The sequence below is a fragment of the Trachemys scripta genome, chromosome 7 (assembly GCF_013100865.1).
Source record: "Trachemys scripta elegans isolate TJP31775 chromosome 7, CAS_Tse_1.0, whole genome shotgun sequence".
Lineage (NCBI taxonomy): Eukaryota > Metazoa > Chordata > Testudines > Emydidae > Trachemys > Trachemys scripta.
In genome coordinates this window covers 99,090,392-99,117,213 of record NC_048304.1, presented here as the reverse complement: position 1 = coordinate 99,117,213, position 26,822 = coordinate 99,090,392, and the positions used below count along the sequence as shown (strand labels likewise).

The 26,822-nt window shown below is 37.7% G+C and overlaps 1 protein-coding gene across 2 annotated transcripts in view; it reads left to right on the top strand.

Annotated features, from left to right (window-relative positions):
• The window catches only part of LRRC27 (leucine rich repeat containing 27), a 56,961-nt gene that overhangs the window by 20,485 nt on the left and 9,654 nt on the right, over nt 1-26,822 (top strand). For both annotated transcript variants that reach the window (XM_034777158.1, XM_034777157.1), the window contains exons 6-9: nt 5,026-5,178; nt 10,715-10,967; nt 14,273-14,413; nt 17,855-17,951. In XM_034777158.1, coding sequence (XP_034633049.1) covers nt 5,026-5,178; nt 10,715-10,967; nt 14,273-14,413; nt 17,855-17,951 — 644 coding nt within the window. The remainder of the gene's footprint in view (nt 1-5,025; nt 5,179-10,714; nt 10,968-14,272; nt 14,414-17,854; nt 17,952-26,822) is intronic.

Below are 26,822 nucleotides of genomic sequence, written 5' to 3'. Positions count from 1 at the left end.
AGAGACTCTCAACTGTTCTGTCTCTCACCTCCTTCTGGACCTCAGAACAAGTGTATATATTGATGCATAATGCAACACCTCTTCCCTTTTTACCCTGTCTATCCTTCCTGAACAAGTTATACCCTTCTATGCCAATATTCCAGTCATGATACTTATCCAACCAAATGTCTGGTGCCGATTAAGTCATTATTTAACTGATATATGTAACCCAGTCTTGAGGTATGGCTGCAGCCTTTTCCCTTTTCCTCCTCAAGGGTATGGGTCCTGGGTTCACCTATGAGGGTGCCTCAGGCCTCCACCCTAGGAAACCCCCTCCTTTTGCAGAGAACAGCCTGTGACTTGGGAAAATATTCATCACCCAATCTCACACAGAGCTGTGTCAGCCAGAGCACAGTAAAATAAAATAGTTATTACAATTCCCAGAGTAATAAAACAATAACTTGGGTTTTATTAAGTATGGGGAACTCAGGATAGGAAAGAATGGAAAAGCAGATTAAGAGAATAAAAGACAAAAACAATACAAAAACTGTACATAAACAGGGGTGTTCTAACAAAGTCTCCACACCAATGTTGGGAAGATCATCTCTGAAGCTCTTTGGTCTGGATTCAAATGTGCAATTAGGCTGGCTCTTGGGTCGCCTGACTGTGGCTCTCTCTTCAGCCTCCTAGGTTTCCGGTCTTTGCAGAGATGACACTGTCCAATGTCCCAGAAATCCCCAAAGGGCTCAAAATTTTCACTTGGGTAGGAATGTCCTCCCTGGCTGTGATGCTTCTGTCTCTGCTACACTCCAAACACAATGAAAACTGAAAGTAAAACCACACCCTTTGTCTCTTGAGTTCTGGTTTATGATTGCTTCTGGTAGTGTGACAAGCTAGTTCTGTCTCTGCCTTTGGCAGTAGGTAGTCTGTGAAATTAAGTCCTGAACCTTTCTAGTTGTTGTTGCTGTAGTCATGGGGGAGTCCCCTAGAAATTCAGTGTGGTCTTTCAGGAGCACCATCTCTAAAGGGGTTATATGTACTAATACTTCCAGTTCTTCCTGTTTATTCCCCATAGTCCTTGTATTAGTGTATAGACATTTCCAGCGTTGAGCGGATTCACCCACTCATTTCCCTCTTGTTGCTTTTATGACCCTATTGTAATTAGTATGTAAAGCACTTCCTGATTAAATTCCACTTCCATAGAAAACACAGCTGCCAAAAGATTTTTTCTTGCCTACCACTTGGATCAAGTCATTTCTCTTTTCAGATCCCTTTACTGACTACTCCTCATTTTTCTTATTAATTTCGCTCCTGAACCTCATCTTCATGGCCATGCATAACTTCACCCTACACTTGTATCTTTAGTCTTGTTTCCAGCTACTTCCCCTCAAAGCCCCTTTGCAGTTCCCCAGCCTGACATTCACTTAGGGCCCAATACCGTTAATCTTTCTCAATTTGAGTGGCATTTTATTCTGCAAGTAGTGCTGTTGAGTTCAGTGGACCTGCTCTCCAAGTAAAGTACTTCTCAACACCAAGAAGAGCGGCTGAATTGCTTGCTTAGGTTTGAAGAGGGTGGAAGAAGAAAACTTTCTTCATGCCAACCAATGTGCTTGGAACAACCTCCATGTACCAATTGATTACTCTCTCTCTCTTCATTCAAATCTGACCTAAGAACTTTACTCCTTTCAGGAGACCTATCAATTCTAATCTTACATTGTTTCCTCACATTTTATTTTAAAAAATAAGGTAACCAGTCAGATATTAAACTTGCAAACAACTTCTGCCTCTCACGCAATGCAGGTAAATCTATGTCAAGGTATGTTTTTCCATCTTCTCTTGTGTCCACTGTTTTATCTTCATGTTATTGTGTTATTTTTGGCATAGTTTTAAATTGTAAGGTCAGTATCCATGTCTCTTTATTTTTGTGTGTCATGGACACCTATGACATTATATCTGTAATAAATAATAAAGGCTGTAAGATGTTACCTCAATATATATTGTAATAATAGATATGACTTGATGTAAGTAGGTTCAGTTCTGTTGAAGTCAGTGGGGTTGGACCCACTTACACCTGGTCTGAATTTGGTTCATTTTGTTTAAAACTTTAAGAGGAGACCTTGGTAGTTGACAGAGGACAGACATAAGCCCATGACAGATCATTAAAAGATTAGATATCTGACAAATAACCTAATGGCTAAGAGATTCTTTTAGTTGAAAATAAATAATATATCTTGGTCCTTCTCTGGATGCAGTGGGTCCAAAATAACAGTGGAACCAAGACAAGTCTATTCCACAGGGGAGGGACAGAATATTGAGAGCCCACACAGAGCATGAGTATATCCTGTGCACCAAAAGCCCTGGCTCTGTAGGGGTTCTCCTTGAGTTGGAAGAGTCATCACTGCTTGTTTCCACAGCAGTGGGGACATAAGCATCCCATAGTCTACTCCATCCTGAGTTCTGGAAGGAAGGATTCCTCACCACACCCTATGCTCATGGAGAATCCCAGTGCTTAGCCCAGTTTCTCATTTTTTATCCTGTTATTTTCATCCTTTTTTTTGTATTTTTCTTTTTCCTGTATGTGAGCCATTGTCAATATTGCTGGTATTTGGCATTTCTAGGGGAGTGATGTCAGTACAATTGTTAATTATGTTACAAAGTTTGTTTTGCAATATTCCTTTCAACTTTTAATTACTAATAATTTGGAATCAAATAATTGTGCTATAAATAATATGGTTGTCATTCCTGTAAGTAAGGTTTGACTGAAAACATTTTTAAAGTACTACTTAATAGAGTAATGAGTAAAGAATAAAATAAGCTCACACAGAATATTAAGTACTATGCTTTTACAAATCAAGACAAAATAAATTGATGTTCAGTCAAGCCGTGAATGAAGTTTTTAAAGTGCCATTCTCTCAAGGCGGTGTGAAAAATCTGTTCTCAGTGACTAGACTCAAGATCTCATTTTTCACATTGTGCTTCCAAATATTTTAACTATTAACCTAAAATCAATCATGCCAGGCCAAAATATTTGTTGTCATAAGTAAAATTTCTTTTAGAAATTGAATAAACTTTTTGTTTAATAAAATATTTACATCCTAGGTTTTAACTCTGAGGTTTGTTTTTAATCCATAAAAAATATAAATTCCACTATTAATGACCTGGCTTAGAATATGATTTCATTCTGCAGGTCCAATTAATAGGGAAATATTTGTTCTGATCACTTATTTTGCTTTTACTAATTCAGGCCTTGTAGTGGAGTGGGGATAGACGTAGGTCAAATATCCCTGCAGCCTACATTGCATATTTGGCAGCTGTCCCCAGCTCAAGCACAGCATTAAGGACACTTGTCAGGAAGCAGGGTAGTGCACAGCTGGCAATGTATGATGCACCGCTAATTGCAGCTCTAACACAGTGGTTCTTTCCATGGCTGGCTGCAGGGCCAGCTCTAACTTTTTTGCCTCGCCAAGCAGCAAAAAAAAGCGCTGCCCCACCGTAATACCCCCCCAGCGCCGCCCTGCCGAACCCCCCCCANGCTGCCAAACCCCCCCGTCCCCCATCACGCCGCCGAACATCTCCACCCCCCGTGGAGCGCCGCACTGCTGAAGCCCCCCCCCGTGCAGAGCACCGCCAAACACCCCCCACTGAGCGCCGCGCTGCCAAACCCCTCCCCGCCGAGTGCTGCGCCGCCGAACACCCGCCGCCGAGCACTGCGCCGCCGGAACCCACCCCCCTGGCCGAGCACCGCGCTGCGTTGCCCCCCGCCAGCCCAAGACTGGCCGCCCCTTACCAGGTGCTGCCCCAAACACGTGCTTGGTTGGCTGGTGCCTGGAGCCGGCCCTGGCTGGCTGTCATGTGCTGCCTGCAATGTTGCTTAAAAGCAAGGTAGAAGACTTAGGCATGCAAGCAGGATGCATACATTTACTGGACCCTTTCAGGAGGTAAAGCTGTATGTGGCATCTATCTCCTTTGCAAGAATAGTGCCAAGCATTTTAGGAGTGCTAGGGTGGTAAATGGAAAGAAGTGGAGAGACAAAGATTGGGAGAGAAGAAATGCAGAGCAAAGTACCAAAAAAATTTTGATGGATGAAATTAGATGAATGGGAGACAAGGAATAAAAAGAAAAGGTGGTAGTGCTCTGCCCACAACCCAAAGTCTATTCACTGATTACACGAAAATGAGAATCATCAAGATATTAAGCAGTAGAATAGAAAAGGGGAAGAGATGGCAAAGGGAGAGAGCAACAAAGGCAAAATAGAGAGTAAATGTTTTTATCTTATATAACCATTGGTGCCAAAATATTATGTAAAAAAAAATAAATAAATTTTGTTGTCAGGAATCATCAAGGAATCAGTATGTGAGGATGATCTGGTATATCTGTCTTAGTTGCAAGATGAGCATAAGAGCTGTGTTCCTAAATATGGGAGAGGGCATAGAACTATCTTGATAGGGAAAGAAATAATTTTGGTTTGGAATAAAATATTTTTATACATCATTAGTGACGCTGTCTTTTTGCATGTTTATATCTGTGCAAGTGAGTCTGATGGAACAGTACAAGTATGTTCGAAGTTTTTTATCTTTGATATATCTTTGCCTCACTTAGTGATCTTGGTGTGGCATGGTAGTCCCTGATAAAAAGGCTGTGTTCTAGAGACACCTAATTTCTTTTCATGTGAGAGGCAGAAAGTTTGCTGTACCTGAGCCTCAGTTAGCCTACGTTCATTGGTGAATATCAAAAAGCTTAGAAATGAGATGTCTGCCTTTAAGAACTACATATGTAATATTAGATATTTTAGAATTTATAGTACTATAAAATGAGTATATAAAATAAATTGTCAGTCATTTTCTACCTCTGCAACCAGAATTGACCCAATATTTTTTTTTAGACAGTATACAATATCAATAGATGTATTAAGGTCCCATAGAAATAGCTATAAATAAAACAAATTGTGATGGGGAAATAAATTTCTACAGCTTAGTCATATTTGAGTCCTGAATCTGCAGATAGCTCTTTCTTCCAAAATGTTTACAGATTAAACTATTTTTGCAGGTAATTTAACTTCATTGACAGCACTGAATCTAAGGCATTGCCCTCTGGAGTTTCCACCTAAAGATGTTGTACAGAGGGGACTGCGGTCCATTCTGTGCTTTCTCCGGAATGTCGGTAATGGAAAACTTGTCAATTTAGAGCCAGATACTCAAGGTATGTAGGACAATTATTCATGAATATTTATTAAAATTGTAATTAGTTGTTTTTGAAAAACAATGTGAATGAAGTGATGCATTCCCTGTATAGGTTTGTGTCAGTAGTACCATCAACTTTTGAATGCAAAATTGGACAAGTCCTGATATATAAATAGAAAAAGAAATGTATTATTATGTTTTTAAAACATATTTTAGGATCTTGAAGGAGTCTGACTTTTATGTGGTAAGAGAGAAATTCAGGGAAGGGACTTAAGGATGTCTGTGATGTGGCTGGAGCAACAGGAGTGGAATATATTTTCAAAAAAGGCAGTTCTGATAATAGAGGAGGAGATATGAGAACAGGAAAGGCTGGACACATGCAATAATCAACATGAAATATGACTAACATATACAAGATTTTTTAGAAAGGAAAAGCCAAATTGTGATGATATTTAAAAAGAAGTAGTAGTAGGTCTTGGTGAGAAACTGACTGTCAGGAAGGAGATTATACTAAGGTTGAGACCCTCAGAGATGGGAAGGATAGTGAAATTTCCAAGAGACAGAGAAGAGGAAATATAGGAATTGTCATAACAAATCCAGCAAGTGGTTTACTGTCCTCTCTCTGATAGTGGCCAGGTGCATCTGAGAATGGTCTGAGAAACCCCATAATAAACAATTATGGAATAACTTGCTCATAGGAGAAATTTCTTTAACCCCAGGCAATTAGTGATTAGCATATGTCCTAAAGCATAAGGAATTATATTGCTTATAAACATTTATCCTATTAATGTAACTGGATGTTCCTATCAGGAGAAACAATAAAAAGTTGAATTTTAGAAATGTTGAGTTCAGAATGGTGATTGAACATCCAAAAAGAGATGTCTGAGATGCATTAAGAGATGCAGAATGGACATAGGGAGAGGGATCAGGGATAGAGAGGTAGATTTGGGAATCATTCACATAGAGGTGATGGTTGAAACTGTGGGAATAGATGAAGTCAGCAAGAATAAGGAGACAAAGGGACAGAAATCTGAAAGACACCAAGGGGAGCAGAGAGTGTGAAGAATCACTGAAGGAGATATTACCATGTGTGTTTTAATGACCACAAGTGTTCAGGATCTATGTTTTCCATCTCAGGTAGTAGACTATATCTCTAGCAGCACTGTGCTCTATATCAATTTGCTGTGGAGCTAGTTCAGCGCTGACCAGGAAAGAAAGTATCATTACTGAATTGCCAGCACCACTTTCTGCATGCAATACCTCTGCCTAACCCTGCTGACAATGGTCAAAAAGGAAATCTCTTGGTGACTGGATTATAGAATAATAGCTAATCTAAGTGTATTCAAGAATCCATACAGTGTTTGTATAAAGATTCCTATATCAACAAAAATTTAAACTATTTTTTTTTTCAAAAAACATTGTAGATCTATTTGAAGCAAACTTTTCTGAAGATTATTTCATTACATTAAAAGGCCAAAATAAACTAGTGTTCTTTCAAGTAAAGGGACCATATTGTTTTATATGATACTGTGCATACTTTATTATTTGAACCTTTTGACTAAATTCTTCCACATTAGTGTACATTTTAGTGTAAAATACACAAAATGCATTTACTTATATTTTTATCTTATCAAGACTAAGAAGAGATTTGGGTTAGATATTATCATCAGTACTATGCTATTCTGTAACAACTAGCTAATTCACTAGCAACAGGTAGTTATTTTTGTGCTGACTGCAGACAGATGCAAATACCTTATTAGAGAGACTAAGTAGCATAGTGGATTAGTGAATTAAACTGACTTGTCTGGACGGCTGAGTTCTCAAATCTTGGATTAGACCTTGAGTCAATGAGTTTTGGTAGCTTCATCCTATTTATCTACATCACAAACCCAATCCACAATCTGGCATATTTTTCAGTATCTACTCAAGAAAGGATTATACTAGAATAAAAGAGTTATGGTAGGTCAAGGATGAGATTAATTCAAAAGTCTGTTTCAAGAAGTGAGCCCAGCACCTGCCTGCACAATGTGCTCCTTATGCCTGCCTCAGACTTGTTACTCGGTTCTGATCATTTTTGAAAATTAACACAGTCTTCTATACTACTACCCATACTATTTACCATATGTCAGTATTCTAGATTACAAATAGAGAAGAACATTTAGGATGCAAGATTGCTCCTTATAATATATTCTATAGTCTTTTGTCCAGTCTAGTCTTAGTTTAGACTTTAATATAGTAGACATGCACATACTTTAAAGTTCTATATTTCACAGAATTGCCTTCTATGCTACAAGAAGATGCAAAGGCCATTGTTAAAGAGTACAAGAGAAAGTCAAAGAGATACCCTGCTCTTAGGAAAGCATTCACTGGTCCATGGAAACAGATGAGCTTCATTAGTGAGTTTAGTAGAATGTTAGTTAGAGGAAGATAACATTTTATGTTTTATAGGAACATACTAACAATTGCATACATTTGTATGCATACATTGCAGGGTCCACAGAACGTGTAATCTCAAAATGTGTTATTGTATCTTGCTATTAAAGTTTAAAAATGTAGCATATCAAATAATTTCATATTTAAATTTCTGAAATCAAACTGAAAAAAATAGTTTGTATAGATTACATTTGTGCTTAATATACCTGAGACCTCTGGCTATCTTGTAGATGGGTGTGTACTTAGCATTTCCATCAACAGCGTGATCCTTTGTAGAGCTGAAATGGGGGAAGGAAGTTTGGGTGCAGGAAAGAAAAACCAAATACTTATCCTTAATTTTGAACCAGAATTTATGTCCGTGTAAGATATTCAAAATGATGCCTGTTATAGATTTTGGAAGTAATTGGGTAATAAGTCCTTTCCATTTCTGAAATATATTAGAAAGCCTTTGTTTAAACAGAATTGGGCTTTTTACAGTTTTCAGCAGATCTTATAATAAGAAATAAATAAATTTGAACATGAAAAATAGAAGCAAAACAATCTTTGTTCAAGAGGATAGAACAATTTTTTCTAATAATGAACTCTTATTATTTATTCTGAAAAGTACATTTGCCTTTGAGAATTATTTGCATTATCTTGAATAAGAAGTTTAAAATAGCCATGGAATCATCTTTTCTGTTAAGTAGAAGGAATAAAACTCCTAAATCCTTGATAATATATCCCTTAGAGAGAACTATTTGGTAAATCTTGTTCAGTATCTGTTAAAATTTAATTTTTTATATCACTATTAAGAATTAAATAAAGGACTGATCTTTTGTTTGTAAAATGTGCATAGACTGTAGATAGAGAGAGAATCCTTGGCTTTACCCTATGCAGAAGAACTTGTAATGTTTCTGATGATCACTCTTGCATAATCAGCTATAACAAATAGAATAAAATCAATGAATTATTTCAGATTTTATCTAAATTCACTCCATGAGATAATTTTGATATATATCTAGTAACATGTAAGTAAATGTTTAGTTTAGAAATTATCACAATTACTTTCCACAATCATTTATTATTGTGTTTTGTTTCTGTTGCATTATGGACTAGAATGCCTATTTTTTCCTGAGATCCCTGTAAATATTTGTTATACATTAAAATGTAAGCCAAATAAATTATATTTTTAAAATACTACAGTGTTTTTCTTTTCTTGTCTAATTTCTTTCTTTGGTACATACATGATTTTGAAAATCTTACGGATTTTGTTTCTTTCTGCCACTATATAACTATATAAAAAGGTAGCCTTGCATGCTATTTATTTTCTATTTCATTCAAAGACAGCATATTTTAACTACAAAATAATTATAAAATGTATATTGGAACAGCTTCATAACTCATGCTACTGCAATATCATACTATTCTACTTTAGTTTAGATACTCTTATAATTAAGGAAAAATACTCCCCATAGACTTTGATTTTCAGAATTTGTGGACATGCCACATTTGGGAACCTTCTGTAATATTCAAGAGTTTTCTGCGCCCTCCCACGTGGCCCATCTGTTCATGCTGGATGAGCAGTATGTAAGAGGTGGTATATACACACTTCATGCAGTGAATATAACAGAATGTGCTATGGGAGAATGCATTTCCTCTAAAACTTGAGGAAAAGAGAGAGATGAAATATAGCTGTTTACTTCTCTGGGATTTGGGGAACCTCCAACTCTGCAGCTTCTGCCGAACCAAATCTTAATGCATCTTAGTCCTGACATGTAAATATAAAAAATATTCAGGTTGTGTATGTATAGACAAATGCACATAATAGAATAATTTGAGACAGTTTTTTTTTACTGGGATACCAAATAGATTTGAAACCCAGGTCTTTAGAGATAAGACTTCATGCATAACTTGTTTTTTTTTTTTCTTGATGTTGTATTTCATAAAGATTTCAAGTTCATGTTGGCTATGTTAAAAGTTTTTTTCCAATTGAACTAACAGATCTGCACTTAGGCATTTATTCCATGCTATGGTATCTTAGCGCTTAGCATTTTTACTTTCTTCTGATATTTATTTCTCTGGTACAAATATCTTACTTGCTGGTCATCATGCATAGCATCTTCACGCATTCATTTACTCATTATTCATGCATAGTTTATGTAGTATATATTTACACTAGCCAAAAAACTACATCAAGAAAATATAAATATTGCATGGTTAACCACGAAAAACTAAGTAAATGACAAATGTATTGCTTAAGTTAAGCAAGATGGGCCCACCACTGCACCCTAATGGCCACAAGACTTTGGCACCGATTCCAGTCAGCTCCAGGGGCAAATTTCAAAATCCTGTGGCATAGTCTGAAAACATCCATCCACCAACCTCATGGTTATTAGCTCTGATGTCCCAGCTGGTCTCAACTATAGCAAACTATGAGGAAAGAGGTGTCTTAGGCTCTGATTAAGCAGAGCACTTGTGCATATGTTCAAATTTCATTGCCTTCAATGGGATTTAAACATGTGCTTAAAGTTAACCATGCACTTAAATGCTTTGCTGACTAGGGTGAAGTCACTCACATTGAAGTTAAACACATGTTTCTGTGCCTGGTTCATTGGGCCTTAGACAGCAAGTCAGATACAGCTTTATAGGCCAAGATTAATTTTGAATTGTATCCAGAAGTGAATGGGAAGTCAGTGCTGCTATTGATAAACATGTTCCTGTAGGTTGACTTCACCTAGCAGTTGAGCAGCTACATATACTACATACACAGTGCAGAGAATGCACCATGGTGAAAAGTTTAGATTTTTTATTATTTTACGGTAACTATATAACTCTTTAGTGGCAGAGTGAAGAGACAATCTCAAAATAACATAGACCTCACATTTCTTTTTGTCATCTGTGTTAACTTTACCATTATAGAAAATGTTTCCATTCATTTTAATGCATTGTCTACTGCTCCTTGTTCAGATGATGGTTGTAGTTTACTAATGAAGGGGAAAAGTCAGAGTATGTGAATAACAAACTAGTCTTTCATATGTATAGTCACATTCCTGAGGAAAAAAATAGAAATTTGCCAAACAAAATCTAGTAACTTCATTGGTCTGATAGATGAGTATTGAGTAATCTCCTTTTTACTCCAATAGAAATGCCACCTATTGAAAAGTTAAATTTAACTGAGTTGATGAAATCCAGTTTGGATTTGTCAGATGAGTGGCCTAATGAAGGAGAAATGCTACGATTTCAGAAGCTGAGGGAGGAAATGGTAAAAGATGAAAAGGAAGAATTTCTTGCTAACCAGGATTTAAATCCCAAAGCCACAATGCAGGAGTTTGCTGAGTTCAGAAAAAACGGCAGAAAGAAAGAGAGGCTCTACCACAAATCAGCGACTCTTTCCAGGTGAAAGAAAGTATTATATATATTTTAATTTCATATCATGAGGTACAGTATGGCAGACTATGTGTGTTGGGCAGGTGATGAATAGCCAAACTTCTAAGTGAAAAGATTTAAAAGAATTTTAACATACAGCATGATTAAAAACCCTCCATCTGTGCCCAGATGATGCATTAGTTATGCTTAGAACAAATAAATAATAAAGAAAACAAAAGGCCCTAAATAACTCTAAATTTTCTCTAAAACTAGGAAACAACAAGCACTATCAACTTTGTAAACATGAGAAAGGAAAGACGACTGGTTGAAACTGCCATCCCCATGCAGATATAAAACTTTATCAATTCATATTTTAATAATTACACTTTTGGAAATACTTTTGGAACATGCTTAACTGAAAGAAGTAAAATCTGTTAATGCATACTAGTGACTAGAAGACCCATTTCAGATTACTTAATTTTGCACTTTTAGCAAATAAGGCTATTGCATGATACAGTGTAATTACTTCATGTATTTTGCTGACTGATGTTTATGAAACTACATAGTATACTAGTGAATGTAAAATATGGTGGGATTTTTGTAAAAGTAATGAAGTTTAGATAATAAACCCTCACTAGAAGACCTGCTATTGATTCTATGCTGAAAAGGGGAAGTATATTTTATGTTCACATTATTAAGTGTGTGAATTAGCAAATTTCTCCAATATATATTTTCTCTTGAGTCACTGTAGTGTTTTGTCAATGTACAGTGTTATGGAATCGCTAATATACATTCAAGTCTAAGAATTAGGAATAGTGAAAATTTTTTGAATTTCAAAGTTTTGTTGAAATTTTGAAATTAAAAATAAAATCAGGAACATTTTTGACTAAAGTTTTACATTTATTCCCCACCATCCGTTTTTGAGCAAACATAGAACTAGGTTATTTTTAATCTAGTCTTTGAATGAAATTTCACATTTCAAAGAAAAATGGAAAGAAATTTTCACAGCATTTTTTTGTGAAAGTTTTCCCTTTTTTCCCCACCAGGGAAAACAAACTATTGCCCCCTATAGGACGTGAAGAGGCAATGTATACACTCTGCCTAATTTAAAAAATATTATATAGTGGGTCAACAGTCATCAAATTATACTTTTTCTTTTTTATTGTTGTTTGCTATAAATTACTTGATTGGCTGAACATTCCTATAACTCTGTTGGTTAAGAAACATAATCTCATGTATAAGAGCATCCAAGGGACTGCTCCATTGCACTATTGGGTATGAGGTTGGGGAGGGAAACAGTAGGAATCCTTCATGAAAAAGTAAAAAATATACAGGAGTTTCTGTAATTCAGAGCTAATGAAAACCTATTCCAACAAAAAGTGCACTTAACTTGGATGGGAAGAACAAAGGAAAGTTCCAGCACTCAGAGAATCACCTACTACTTTATGTAGGTAGTTCACTAGATTTCCTGTACAGTATGCTTACAGTTTTTCATTTTATGAAAAGAACCTGAAGGTGGCACTCTGTAATCATTTTCTCTTAAAATGAATATACTTTAAGTTTATAAACTGCTTTTACTCTGAAATCTTTTTCTTGAACAGTTTCTTCTCATCACATTCTGCATCATATTTATCATCTTCATTATATATATTCTTATATTCCAGGTTCTGCTCTACAAATCCCTTCTCTACTGAAAGCAAAGGGAGGGCTTGCCGATTCAGGGTGTTTCTGTTCTTTTCCCCATAATATGATCCCATGTAACTGTATTTTTGATTATGGGTATGTCTACATAGCAACTAGACACCTGCGGCTGGCCCATGCCAGCCGACTCAGCAGTTGGGGCTGTTTCATTGTTGTGTACACTTCCAGGCTTGGGCTGGAGTCCAGGCTTTGGGACCGTCCCACCTTGCAGGGTCCTAGAGTCCAGGCTCCAGCCCGAGCCTGGAAGTCTACACAGCAATGAAACAGCTTCACAGCCCGCGCCCCGCAAGCCTGAGTCGCCTGGCATGGGCCAGCCACGGGTGTCTAGTTGCTGGGTAGACATACCCTAAATCAGTGGTTTTCAACTAGGGGTACACATACCCCTGGGGGTACACAGAAGTCTTCCAGAGGGTACATCAACTTATTTAGATATTTGACTAGTTTTACAACAGGCTACATAAAAAGCACTAGTGAAGTCAGTACAAACTAAAATTCCATATGACAGTGACTTATACTGCTCTATATACTACACACTGAAATGTAAGTACAATATTTATATTCCAATTGATTTATAATTATGTGGTAAAAATAAGAAAGTAAGCAATTTTTCAGTAATAATGTGCTATAACACTTTTGTATTTTTATGTCTGATTTTGTAAGGAAGTAGTTTTTAAGTGAGGTGAAACTTGGGGGTACTCAAGACAAATCAGACTCCTGAAAGGGGTACAGTAGTCTGGAAAGGTTGAGAGCCACTGCCTTAAATCCTTGATTTAGCAAGCTATTGAAACCAGTTGGACTACTTATATGCTTAGTTAGACACTTTGCTGAATCAGGGCCTAAATGTTGTTGGAATATCAATGATCTATTGTGCCTATAAAAAAAGCTTAGAAGGAAGAAAGCCAAATTGGTTTGATTTCTGTGTTTTCTTATTCTCTGATTGGCCAAGGATCAAACCCACACATAAATCTGCCTTGTGAATTTAGTTATCCCTAAGGGCCAGCCTTAGGAGCGTGTGACCTGGGTGACCGCCCAGGACGCTGTGGTTAATTGGGGCACGATGGTCAGTAGGAGTGAGTGCCGGCAAGCCTGGCGAGCCAGCCTGGCAGGGAGGCACAGGCATCAGTGTTCACCTCTGCAGAGCCAGCGGGTCAGACCTTGGGTCCCCCTTTTCCATGGGCTCAGTGGTCATGGGGTGTATTGCTGGGCCAGCAGCTGCCGCTCTCCAGCTACCCAGCTCTGAAGGCAGTGCTGCTGCCAGCAGTAGCACAGACATAAGGGTGACAATACACCAGACCATGCCACCCTTATTTTTGCACTGTTGCTGGTCACAGTGCTGCCTTCAGAGCTGGGTGCCCGGCCAGCAGCCACCACTGTCTGGCCATCCAGCCATCACTTAATTTGTGCCAGTGCCTCCTGGTGCTGAGCCCTGGCATCTCTTTCATTACAAATTAAGCACACGGGGGAGCCCACAGGTGCTGGGGGCAATGAGGGTGTCTGCCTGGGGCCAAAATACAAGTTTGCCCAGGGTGCCATTTTCCTTAAGGCCAGCCCTCACTATCATTAATTAATTTTTTCACCTGCTTGCCCTTTAATGCAATATTGAATTAACTGTATCAAACTGCCTATTTTAAAAGGAAGAAGTTCTCACAGAAGAATACATTTTCTGAGTTTCAATCATATGATAAGATGATTCAAGCAAAGCGAGCTGAAGAGTTCAGATTGGCTGTGCAAAAGGAACTAAAAGAGACCCAGGCTTTAATTGAACAGCACAGAAAGTAAGTTTTATGGTTATGTTGCTTAATGACAATGCTGTATTATTAAGTTGTTGTTCAGCTGTTCTTAACAAATTGTAACTTTTTTCCCTTCACAAATCACCATTTTACCATTTGTAAGGAAAGAAAATCATTACAAAGATCTGGATTATGAATAGAAATGTAAGGGGTACTTTCCTTCACGAAGCACAGTGCTCCTAGGGGACAGGAGTGTGAACTATTGAATTTCTCATTGACTTCACTGGGGAAACATGAGTTCCTGTTCCCATCTAGTGGAGAAAATGTTCCCTTTCACTATTCCTTACGTCATATAATATATTATAGAAGTATTTAAATAACATTTTTTAATCTTTACTAACAGCAATGTACTCAGATGCGGATTAGGGATTTGTGGTAGCCCCTTGCTACCCCTTCTGCCTGCAGTCCCTCCCCCCTTGTCATTCTCCCCCATGCTCCTGCCAGGGAAATGGGGTAGGGACGCGGGGGCTTGCCCCACCCTGCCCCCCCGCCCAGTGCTTCTGCTGGAGAGCTAGGTCAGCATGCGGGCTTTGTAGCCTATAGGGCTAGCCTGCTTGCTTGCCTATGTTTTATTATAATAGGTTATAATAGGATTATAGGTTTATAATAGAGTGTATGTTGGCTGTAATGCAAGGGACCTACAGGCCACATCCTGTATGTTGAGCTTAGCTAAGGCAAAGTTAGCACATATATGTTTGGGACTTTTCACCCAGACAGCAAAGTTAACATACATATGTCTGGGACCTTTCACCTTATTATCTTCTGATCAGAATAATTGGCGAGCCTATAACCCATACTATCCAAATTAATAATATTAACCTCCTAAAATCAGACAACAGCTTCCCCTGTTCGCCTGGTGCTCCTGCCGGGGGCCCCGTTGGTCCAGTGGCTAATCCGCCACTGAATCTGCTAGAGGCAATAATTTGTGTCATAAAACATGTTGACATTTTTTCATTATAAAGAGTATGTATATTTAACAAATTTTGTTCTAAGAATTGTAAATTGTTTAAAATTCTGCCTTTTGTTCTACCAGATGCATGCATTTTGAATCATATTCAGAAGCCAACACACTAGCCATGGAACTTATCCAAAAAAAAGCATACAGATTGTTAGGTCTACTTTATAACATTGTCTTAAATTTTTCAACATATGTCTGAAATGTAGTTCATGTTTTTGCATAGTGGGACAAATGCAATCCTCTCTCTGCAGAGGTATGCCTGGCAGCACAAGATCTTGCACATCTTGCAGTTAGCAGGATTTGAGGAGTGCGCAGAAGGTATACTTCCATATGTTGCAGAGCCCAGCTTCTTTGGGTTTGCCTTCACATCAGTGAAGGGACTGGGCAGAGTAAGGATGGGAGCAGAGGTTCTGCCACTGTGTGGATCCTCTTGTTGCTACCTTTCCTTCCTGCCTGTATAGGGATGTTGAGGTTGTGGAGGGCTACTCCAATCATTGTGCACCCTTCCCTTCCTGAGAGACCTAGCCTAGATACTGATTTGGGCCAATGTTAGTAAAATAAGCTCTTCAGTTCGTTTAATAATTAATTAACCATAATACTTGTTTTGCCCTTTGTAGATATTAATCCCCTAGTTCTTGTTTCTCCCTTAATTAACCTACCTCCATAGCGACCAGGGGCTTATCTATACTGGGTTTTTTGCAGTGGTCTAACAACAAGGATGGAGATGCACCAGCGCATACCACTAGCATAGCATTGGTATGGACTGGTGTAAAAAATGACTTGCTGTGTGACGATGTTATTCATGCATATGTACATGAATCTTATGTAAAACTAGGGAGTTACTACAGTCGTCATCGTTGAAGCCCATAAATTCCTCCCACAGTGAAGCATTAACAAATTAAGTACCTGAAAGGATGATAATTTAAAAAAAAATCCAAACAAAAATTGTGGAACTAATATAACACCTGCTAAACTGCTCCACTAATTCACACAGCTTTTCATTATAGTTCTTCTCTCTTTGATCACTTTTGAGCTTTTCAGGTAAAAACTTTGGTTCAGATTCCAAGAAACCCAGTTCAGACTGATGTGGCTGGTGTGCATTATGCCACCAGCACAAGCATAAAACCGGCACATCTAATCCTAGGAAGATCAACTCAGTGCAAGGGGGATTCTCTGTTTGAATTGTCAAGGTAGCTCCTACACGACTCTACATCCTGGTATTTGGTGTAGCAAGGAAAAGACTAGAGGAAATATGCATGGCTAGGACACCTCAACACCATGATAATCTCCAGCTGCAATTTCAGCCTCTTGGAGCCATTAGTAGCCAATGTAGATCAGAATAGTCCTTAGGCTGCTCTATCTGTGCACAGGACTTAGAAGAATTTAGGAGAAGAGACAAGGGGAACTATGTCTATATAGTTTTTAAAAGAATACACTCAGCAGACTTTATCACAGTTGATAAATACCTTCAAGGAGATAGTGTAAATGAAGGAAGAGGATTATTGTATTTATAATATCAGGCAATGGTAGGACAAGGAGATATAACCTGTAACTAGGCTAGGAAGGAAAAGCTTAGGGTCAGCTTAGATCAGGGGTCGGCAACGTTTGGCACGCGGCTCGCCATGGCCAGTTTTATTTACCTGCTGACGCAGCAGGTTCAGCCGATCGCAGCCCCCACTGGCCATGGTTCGTCGTCCCGGGCCAATGGGGGCGTCGAGAAGCGGCGCGGGCGAGCGATGTGCTGGCCGCGGCTTCTCGCGGTGAACCGCAGCCAGTGGGGGCCACGATCGGCCGAACCTGCCGTGTCAGCAGGTAAATAAAACTGGCCCGGCCCGCCAGTGTGCTTACCCTGGCGAGCCGCGTGCCGAACGTTGCCGACCCCTGGGTTAGATACTAGGGAAAAGTTCTTAACAGAGAAATTGGGCAGTTGAATGGATTAGCAACACAGGCAACTGAAATACCATCTCTGCAGATAGTCAAGATCAAATAAAATAAAATATATTAGTGAGAATTATTTAGTGAGCATCCCTACAAAATATTGGAGGGAGGAGGGTCAGATTAAATGACCTAAGTGATCTTTTTCTGGTCCAACTGTCTACTTCTGCATATACAGGCACCTCCATCCCTACTCAATTACTCTGACCTAGCCAGATTAGCCATGTAGAGATGAAAGCTCTGTAGCCTAACAAACCTTTGAGTAATCAGTCCTGTAACCATTTCAATTTTTGTGTGAATTCTTTTGCTGCTATATTTTTTCTCTCTGCATTTTAATGCAGTGGTGTTCCTTGAAGTGCTGATCTTCCATTTGAATGTTAGTGCTTCACAAAGATGTCCATAGTACATGCATTTTTTGCCACATATCTGGCACGTTATTCCACTGTAAAATGGTTGACTGGGTAAAAAGAAGTAATAACATTCACTTTTTAAAATGTGGTTTTAAAAGTTAAATATAAATTAATTTTTTTCAGAGATAAAGAAGTGCTTCGGGAATGGAGACAGCGTGCCAAGATGATGAAGGAGAAGAAAGAAGTATTGTTCAGGTATTCACCTACAAGAGCAGACATGGTATGTAATAGAGAATAGCAAGGCAGTATTGGATCAGGTAAATAATCCATTAACAAGATGCTTTGACCCTTTTTCTCTGTGAACTGTATATTTAGGTTAGACTTCTAATGATGATAATACAGTTAAATAGAAAAATGAATACTTAAAATACTATCACTTTGAGAAGCTATGTGGACCTACAGCCCCCACATGAAATATCTATATTGAACATGGATCCCGTGTGAATTGATGTGGATCAATGTGCAATGTAGGAGTTGCGAGACCCTGCAAACAGTTATTCACTATCTGTAGTAGTTCCAATATCAGGCTATTGGAGACGTTAAAACAGAAGTACTTATATTTAAATATGTTTTTTTTTAAATTATTGAACGCCTCCAATTTGTGATATTGCCTCTGCCAAACTGAAATTGATGTGGGCTGGATCTTATGGTTGCTACAGGAGTCTGTAAACTCTGGCACTCTAAAAGGAGGCACCTTTTTAAAAAAAGACTCAGATGTGTAAGAAAAATTGGGTTTTTGCCCATATTTGCTTTTTCTGAAGTAGAAAGAAGGCCTGAAAAGTGTTTCCCAATGACACAAATAAAAAAACCAAAATTCTTGTTGTTTCTTTATAATAGAAATTCTGGCCTTGTTTAAGTATGACATTGCAAGGAAGTGGATATTGAAAGCTGAACAATCAGACCTCTCAAATGCTCTGGTGTGGAACTCATTGTGACCATGACACAAAATAAGGGACATAAAAAAGTATCCATTCAGAAAACTTCAAATGCTGTAGAATTCATTCTGTTAGTGTCCATAACTCTTTCTTTAATCTCCGTTTCATGATTCTTTATTTTTGATGTAAAAAAATGGTCAACATCAAAAATCAGGGGCAACAAACGTGTGTGGAACATAGGTAAGCTTTGAATTAAAACAAATAACAACTCTTAAAATGAGGTACAATTAAAAGGGAAGGAATTTAATCTGGTTGTTTAATATGTTTTTGTTTTATTGAGAACTGTTTAGCAATGTCTAATAAACATCTGGTAAAAAGGACATCTTCATTAAAGAATAAACACCCTCACTCCTTTCGAGAACACATGAGGGCTCACAATACACATCTTTGACGTACCCCTGAAAGAGCAGGCTTTGCTTTGCTGATATTTCTAAAATAATGTGAAGGTTTAAAAAACCCAAACAATGTCTATTTAGGCCTTCATTGTAAATCGTACAGAAGCAAATGAGGGCACAACCTACTTTCAAAAACAGTACTTTGTAAGTCAGTTAGTTACTAAAATGATGGTACCATAGGATGGGAGTCAGGACCCCTGGAGCAAAATCCACTATTTTTCAGTGGTGCTAAGATTTCACGCAAGGGTTCAATTCTTAGTTCTGCCAATAACCTGCTTTGTAATCATGAGCAAGTCACTTCATTTCTCTGTGCCTCTGTTTCACCTTACATCCTTGGTCATGTCTATTTATATTATAAGTTCTTGGGGGCAAAGACTGTCCTTTACTATGTTTTTGTACAGTGCTTAACACAATAAGGCCCCAACCTCAAGGCACTAAAATAATAAATAAATAATAAAATAATAACAATTAATAATTGTTAAATGTATAGTGTATATGTTGGGGTGGTGGTTATTTGAAACATTATCCCCTATTCTGTATGTCTTTAAATTATTCACTTGTGCAAACTGATACTTCTGAAAATAAGCCAAGTTATGATGCCAAATGTGTCAGTGATACCAGGAATGTCTGCTATCATTAAACTGATAACATAGCATGATGTTCTTCATCAAATAAAATAATACAAGGACAACATTGGAATTGGGCAATATTCCCTGCCTCTACGCTCTGCTGATTGCAGTTTAACTTGTGAGGAAAAGTATTACCATCTCAGAGAGGCTGAACAGATCTCAGACCCTTATTAATAGCTTTTGGTTTCGGAAATGGAAAGTAAAAGTAACACTTGAAATATATAAAGGAACTTGAAGCAATTTTACAAATAAGTGAAAATTCCTGGCTCTGTGACTGGTTGAAAACAATTATGTGACAAATCTGATACTTGTGAAAGTAGGTACGGCCAAATTATTTTGCCAATTTAAAAAAACAACAACTCCAGCACCAAAACTGCTCACATTGCATCAGTAGATTTACAGTATGACTCCCATTCCATAGGGGAGGTTGGGAAGCACAGCAAACACAACTGCTTGCCACAGGAGTCTTATTTACAGGCGGGATAATCAATACCAAGGATCAAATCCTGGCTCCATTGAAGTCTATGGATAAACTCCCCCTGACTTCAGCAGGGCCAGGATTTCACGCCAAGGCTCTAGGGTTTTCAACAACAAGAGTAATTCCAAAGTGGCAGCATCAGCATGAGCAGAATGAGTCAGAAGTAATTTTTCTTGCTGCTGTGAGTAATAGGGATTCAAATTGTAAAGTGCATACACACCTGTTATTTAACAATATGTTTTTTCCTATTTAAAAAATGATAAGGAATATCTGGATTTCACCCATGTTGTTTATATTATCCCTCTGAGAGTAGTTGCAGCATGCTTTCTCCGTGTAGGAATGTCTCTGTTTTAGTTAACCTGACTGAGGTATTTTTTAGAATGTGTAGCTTTCGTTAAAATAGTTGAGAATTAGGCAGATCATGTGTGATAGTAATAAATCCGACGATGTGATAATAGGATAGTATCTTTACTTGCCAAGGAGGGCCCCTGTTTTGCTTGCCCATGTTTCCAAGTTTTATGAATACAAAAAAGAGAATGTGTTCAGTCTGAGGCACAGTTCTTGAATTCCACATTTTTCTATGTCATTTGTAAGTAAATACTGTATTTAATACTGTATATTTTAAAGCCTCTGTTTAGGCATTGTTGAATGTATATATGAAGCACAAGAGGGCACTGTAGTATCATATATGTATTCCATAGTGATGAGGTTGCTAAACTCCCTTGTTACTGAGTGACAGAGTAAATAGATTATGTTAGCAATATCTAGCAAAATTCAAAGCATATAAAAGGTTGGGTGGAGAACCCTTTCATACTCATTTTTAGACTGTTTGTCTTTTACTTTGTCACATATGAACTGTATGTCCTTATTCTATCCTATCCTGGTTTTGCGGGTAGGGTGGAAAGAGGTTTCACATTTCTTGCATATTGCAGAGATTATTGCTTGCTAAGTAATGAACAAATAAAGGTTTAATAATTGCAGTCTGCCCAAATTAAAGTGAAGTCCTCAAATAACCACATTGTCATTTCTTGCTATGTTGACCAGTTTTTAAGATTGTTTCATGTGTTTATTTATCAGCCTTGTTTGTGGAAGTCTGTGAAATACGTTTCCATTATACCTTACGGATCTGTTCAACAGAACGCTGGCCATTGTGTAGAAACTGATTTTTACCAAACATACTAAGGCCTTTTGGGGAGAACCACAAGAGAGTGCAGACTCTCTAATGAAACTTTTTCTCTCCCCTAATGAACCAGTGAATGCTGTTATACATGGCATGAGGACCAATTTAAGTGACCATGGGAATTTATTTACTTTCAAATTATTCTAGCTAAAGACTGATTTAGTTGATGGTTCATCCCTTTTCCCATAAGAAAACACTTGGATTAACCAAAAAATGAAGACTTTGTAAAATTTAACAATAAGAAAAAGCATACAATGTTGTTAATGTAAAGTATTTGCCCTACATCCTAAATATATAACTTAAGTGATGTTTGCTTGCTAAGGAAGTTTACAGGATCCGTAAGTATGAGCTTTTGCAAGGACCACAGGCCAAGTCTTGTAAGAATCATAAGGGGGTCAGTCACGAATAGCAAAAAACTGACAAATTGTCTGATGATTAGTAAATGCATAATAATCTGTTAACAGACAATTGATGAACAGAAAGTAAGCCAAAATCACCAAATAAACTGATCAGAACAAATAGCTTGACCATCTCTAGTTCTCAACATGTGAAATATGTTTATGGTTTTTTTTAAACTCTGAGCTTTGCTGGAAAGTCATAAGCTTCATGAGCATAATGCCAGCAAAGCATGGAAGTATGGGTGGTTGGAAAACAAATTTAATTTCACAGAAGATTTAAGATTTCAAACTTTGTTGTAATTGTGTTGTGGAATGAAAATGAGATTTTAATTTTTTTTCCAGAGAGATCGGGAGAGACAGATACCAATCCCTACTCTTTATGATTTGGAGTAGGGATTTGAACCTGGGCCTTTTACATCCCAATTGAGTGCCATGACTGCCAAGCTATTGGCTATCCTGGGGTGGGGCAGGGCTCTGTGTATTTGTGCTCACCCTTATCAGACATTCCATCCTGGAACTGAGAAATCTTCATAAAAACTGATACATTTCCACAAATCATTTTCATTTTGATGAAATGTCATTTGTCAATTAAACCTTTTTCAATGAAAAATGACAACTTTTTGACCAGCTCTACTTGTAATTTCCACGAGTCCCCTGGATTGGGTTTATGCAGCTTTTAACTTTTAGTGAATCTGAAAATGGGACCATGGCAATAACAAGCTCTACTGGTTATGCTGGTGAAATTTATAACTTCTTTGAGGTCTCAGGTACAATTCTGCTGCCGAGAACTAAGGGCATGGCTACGCTAAAGAGTTTGCAGCCGTGCAACTGCATCAGTGCAGCTGTAAACTCTTCAATGTAGCTGCTCTAAACTGGTGGGAGAAAGCTTATGTCCGTGGGTGGAGTTAATTCCCACCACTGAGTGACATAAATTATGCCAACATAAGCTGTAGTGTAGACATAGCCTACATTTTTGCAGCTTTCTGATAGTTGTAAATTCTACTAGTATAGTCAGAGGTGCTTGTAACTCTTATGAACTCTCTCTCTCTCGAATGCATGTATGGCATTCTTATAAGCACCACTAACTAAATACAAGTTGTACTGAAGTTACAAGCAAAAATTTATTTCACTCTTCTTGACTAATATGAGTATAAGCAAATACTTTTTCAACTTTAATAAAAATTAAAAGAATACTCAAATAGAAAACTTGAAGCTAGCATTAAAGTTGAAAATATGCAAAATATTCAGCCCTTTAAAATAATATTAATGAAATGTAATAGATTTTTAAAACATCAATAACATATACTAAAAACTTAGGAACTATACACCATACTCTAGGCATTCTGAACTGTTTTTTACTAAGCTGGTTTCAAAACATGCTGGACTGTACTACGGCTCTAAATGATTTTAATTATGGTTAGAATGTTTTAAGAAATTTCTCCATAATAAAACAGTCCATATAGTCCAGAATTGCATCACCCATACCACTATGGGCTAGGAAGTCCAAAAAAATTCATTTAAATATATTGAAAATTCACTACTTATGTGATTCACAGTCTTTCCAAGAGTTTAAAAAATCCAAACCACCTAATGCATTCTAAAAAATCCAACTTTAGTCTGTCTGCTCTAGAGCTCAGTGAAATTTTTAGTCTGAATCTTTTTCAGGAAAAAATGCAAATTCAGCAACATTTCCCCAATTCAAGTTGGTTTCACCAAATTGTTTCAGTCAGGGGAAAAAAACAAAACAGAAAAAATCAAAACATTTTGATAAATTTGAAATGAACCATTTTGATTTTTCATTTTGAAGTGACTTGGTTTTGAAATTTCCTATAATTTTACCTAAAAGATCCGAAATTTAGAAGTGGTCAAATTCAAATGTTTTGATTTTGTTAAAACATTTTGTTTGATCCAAATCAAAAACAAATTTGAATTTTTGATTTGCTGAAATTTTTGAAAAATGTTGGTTGCAACTTTTTTTTCAGAATTGCCAGCAAACCAAGAAATTGGTTATTCACACAGTTGTAGTCCACTGTACATCTAATGACTGGAATACTGATATATATGTAGGTTTACTTCTACCTTGGAAAGGGGAGGGGAGCAGGAGTCAGTAAGCACAGAGACCTTGCTTGGCAGCATCTTTGCACCACTACCAATGCAACCACCAGATTCCTTCTGCCTCTCTCATCCTTCAGGTCAGTTACCATTTCATGTGAAAAAAACGTAAGACGGTTGAGATGCATCACATGCACCTCCTGCTCATCTGCATAGTTGGGCTGGGTTCTGTATCTTGCCTTAGCAGCAGGTATTTGGCCATCAGCAATCAACTGTTTACTGTTTCCTCACAGATTTGGGTGCTCTCTTCATTACAAGGGTTGATTCACAGGGACATACCAGATATATAGCAGAGACTGTCCTTTCATCAATATAGACTGAAAGAGTGTGGGGTGGCGGGGAGTGAAGGGGGAGGAATGAGCTATATCATCAGACACTAGGTAGCCTTCTGTTGGACAGACTTAACTTTCCTCTGCCCATTAGCAAAGGTCTCCTGGCCCAGGTTATAGTGTGGGTAGGGATACAGTGGCAGAGTTAAAGTTGGTACTTCCAGTTTTTAAAGTTTGGACTTTCTAATGATTTTTATCTGTAAATGCGATGGCTTAACTAAATGCAACAAAAATGTAAAAGTGCAAGATGCAGAACCCAACCCTTAATTTTAGAAAAAGAAAAATCTATGCTTAAGCTATATTAAATTTCAAGTACAGTGCCGCGATTTTAGCCACAGTAAGCTTAGCGAAATGGATGAGCAGAGTCATTATGTAGCTGCAGTGAACCTTTTCTGGAAATATAGTATTAAAGGATGGCTTACTAGTTTTCTAAATTTATGTTTGTAATCTAGCCAAGTCAAAACCTACATGTATAATACAAAAACAGATGTGTTTATACTATATGTATAAAATGTTTATCAGCCTTTCAGTTTTACAACAAAAAGATTGTTTAACATTTCCCACTTTGTTTTTCTGTTATTAAAGCACTTAGTCCTTGTCAGAATGCCTATTATTAAAATAGAGAAACTGCTTTCTTTGGAAAATGCAAAAGAACCTTTTAAAATTGGAGCTATTTTCTATTCCTATGTTGCAATGTGCTCAGACCAAGTTTATTGCACAACACATTTTTATGAAAATAAAGAAACAACCTGGATGATCTGAGAGGCCTTCATCGGCAGATATGTTTGCAATAAATCTGGTTTTATCTCAGACCTTCACTCTGAATGTCACTGTTTTTGTTCTTTAAGGCAATTACTCACAAGCTAATGGAGATTTATTTTATATTATCTGTTTGTTTTATAAGGGGCAAGGACTTTTTTAAAAGCGTAAGCTAATGTCATATTTGAAGGTTATTCTCTAAGTCATTGTGTCATATAGATATTCATAGATATGAGTAAAGGCTCTCTAGCTAGTCCAAAATAGCTTCTAGATGCTGACCCATGTGTGCCTCTGACGCTGTACTCTCTCTAGTGGTTATTTCTCTCTTGGAAGATTTTGTAATGCCGATTTTTACATTATGCAACCACCCAAACCAGCCTTTTCCTATATGCCAGTCGGGATAATGCAAATAACTTTGGAGGACTCACTGACCATGCTCAGTGCATTCTCTGGTACCCTAATTCAGGGGCAAATTCTTTCCTAGCTCAATGAGTAATACAGTCAGTTGAGGCAGGGTAAGCGGGGCTGGCGTGCTCCCATAGACATCAGGAAGGAAGTCAATGCTCAGAGGCATATCCAGCTCTAGTGGGAGAGACATCATTTCCCATGCAACTCTCCCGATTTCCACATAACAGTAACCAAGTACTCTCCCTGTCACCTCCCATGTCATGTTTTTACTCCAGTCATTTGGCGGCAGAAGGTCCCACAAGCTGTGTGGCCCCAGCAGACAGAAGGCTGAACCAAAGACAAAGAGCTGCAGTGCAAGGGAGGCTGGAAGCTCATTTATATGAGCTCTGCTCTCTACAACACCTTGGGACAATTTTTTTTCTTACTTTTTTTGAGTAGGCAGAACTTTTGCCTTCTGCGCTTTCTGTGCAGCCAACAAACACTCTCTTTGGGCAACTTGCATATTCCAGAAGTAGTGTGTATTTTTCTCTGGAGAGGATTTTACATGAGGAACATGTACTAACATTACTACCTATCTGGGATTAACTGTTATAGGAGATGTAAGCTCATAACAGTTTCCCAGCAATCTGGGTCCCACTGAAGTCAAGAGGAGTTTGGCCCCATTTAAGTTAATGGCAAAAGTTCCTATTGACTTCAGTGGGACCAGAATTTCACACTGAACCTCTAAAACAGTGATACTCAGACCTCAGTGGTTCAGGAATCCAATTAGCAATCAACATTATCCAAAAGAGCCACAGTAGTGTGAATTCATAGTTTCATTTACTATTTTTATATACAGCTATCTCTTTATATCTATATATATTATTCTCACAGCAAAATGACTGACCAGGTATTATTATTTTATCAACTACAATTGATTAATAACATAGTAAAAGTATCCTGATTGGTTAATAACTAGTTCACAGTGTTTTAATATCATGTACTGCAAAGAACTGTAGGAGACACATTCAAGAGCCACTTGCAGCTCTTGAGCCTCTGCCTGAGTATCATTTGTCTAAAATAGAGGAGAAGGGATGCTTCCTTAGTAAAATACGAACACTTCAAATCATGATTTGAGGAATATGACTGTTGTGTGAGACGGCTTGTACTACAACTGCTTGTTTTGTACCTGTTATGAATCCAAAGAGTACATCAGTCTCCTATTGAGGCAAGATACCACCTTCATAAATCTTAAATTCACACACAGTTTTTCAAAAAGAAGCAATATTTGAAAAATGTTTGTATATTGTCAGTGATGTTAAGAGAATAAGGGGTGAAATTCTGGTCTGACTGAAGTCAGTGGGGGTTTTGTCCTTGACTTAAGTGGAGCCAGGATTTGCTTCTCTCTTTATGAACAGATTAAGATTAAAAAAAAAAGTTCCGTTCACGATTTGCTTTACGAGGTTTATCTATAGCCTGGATTAACTTT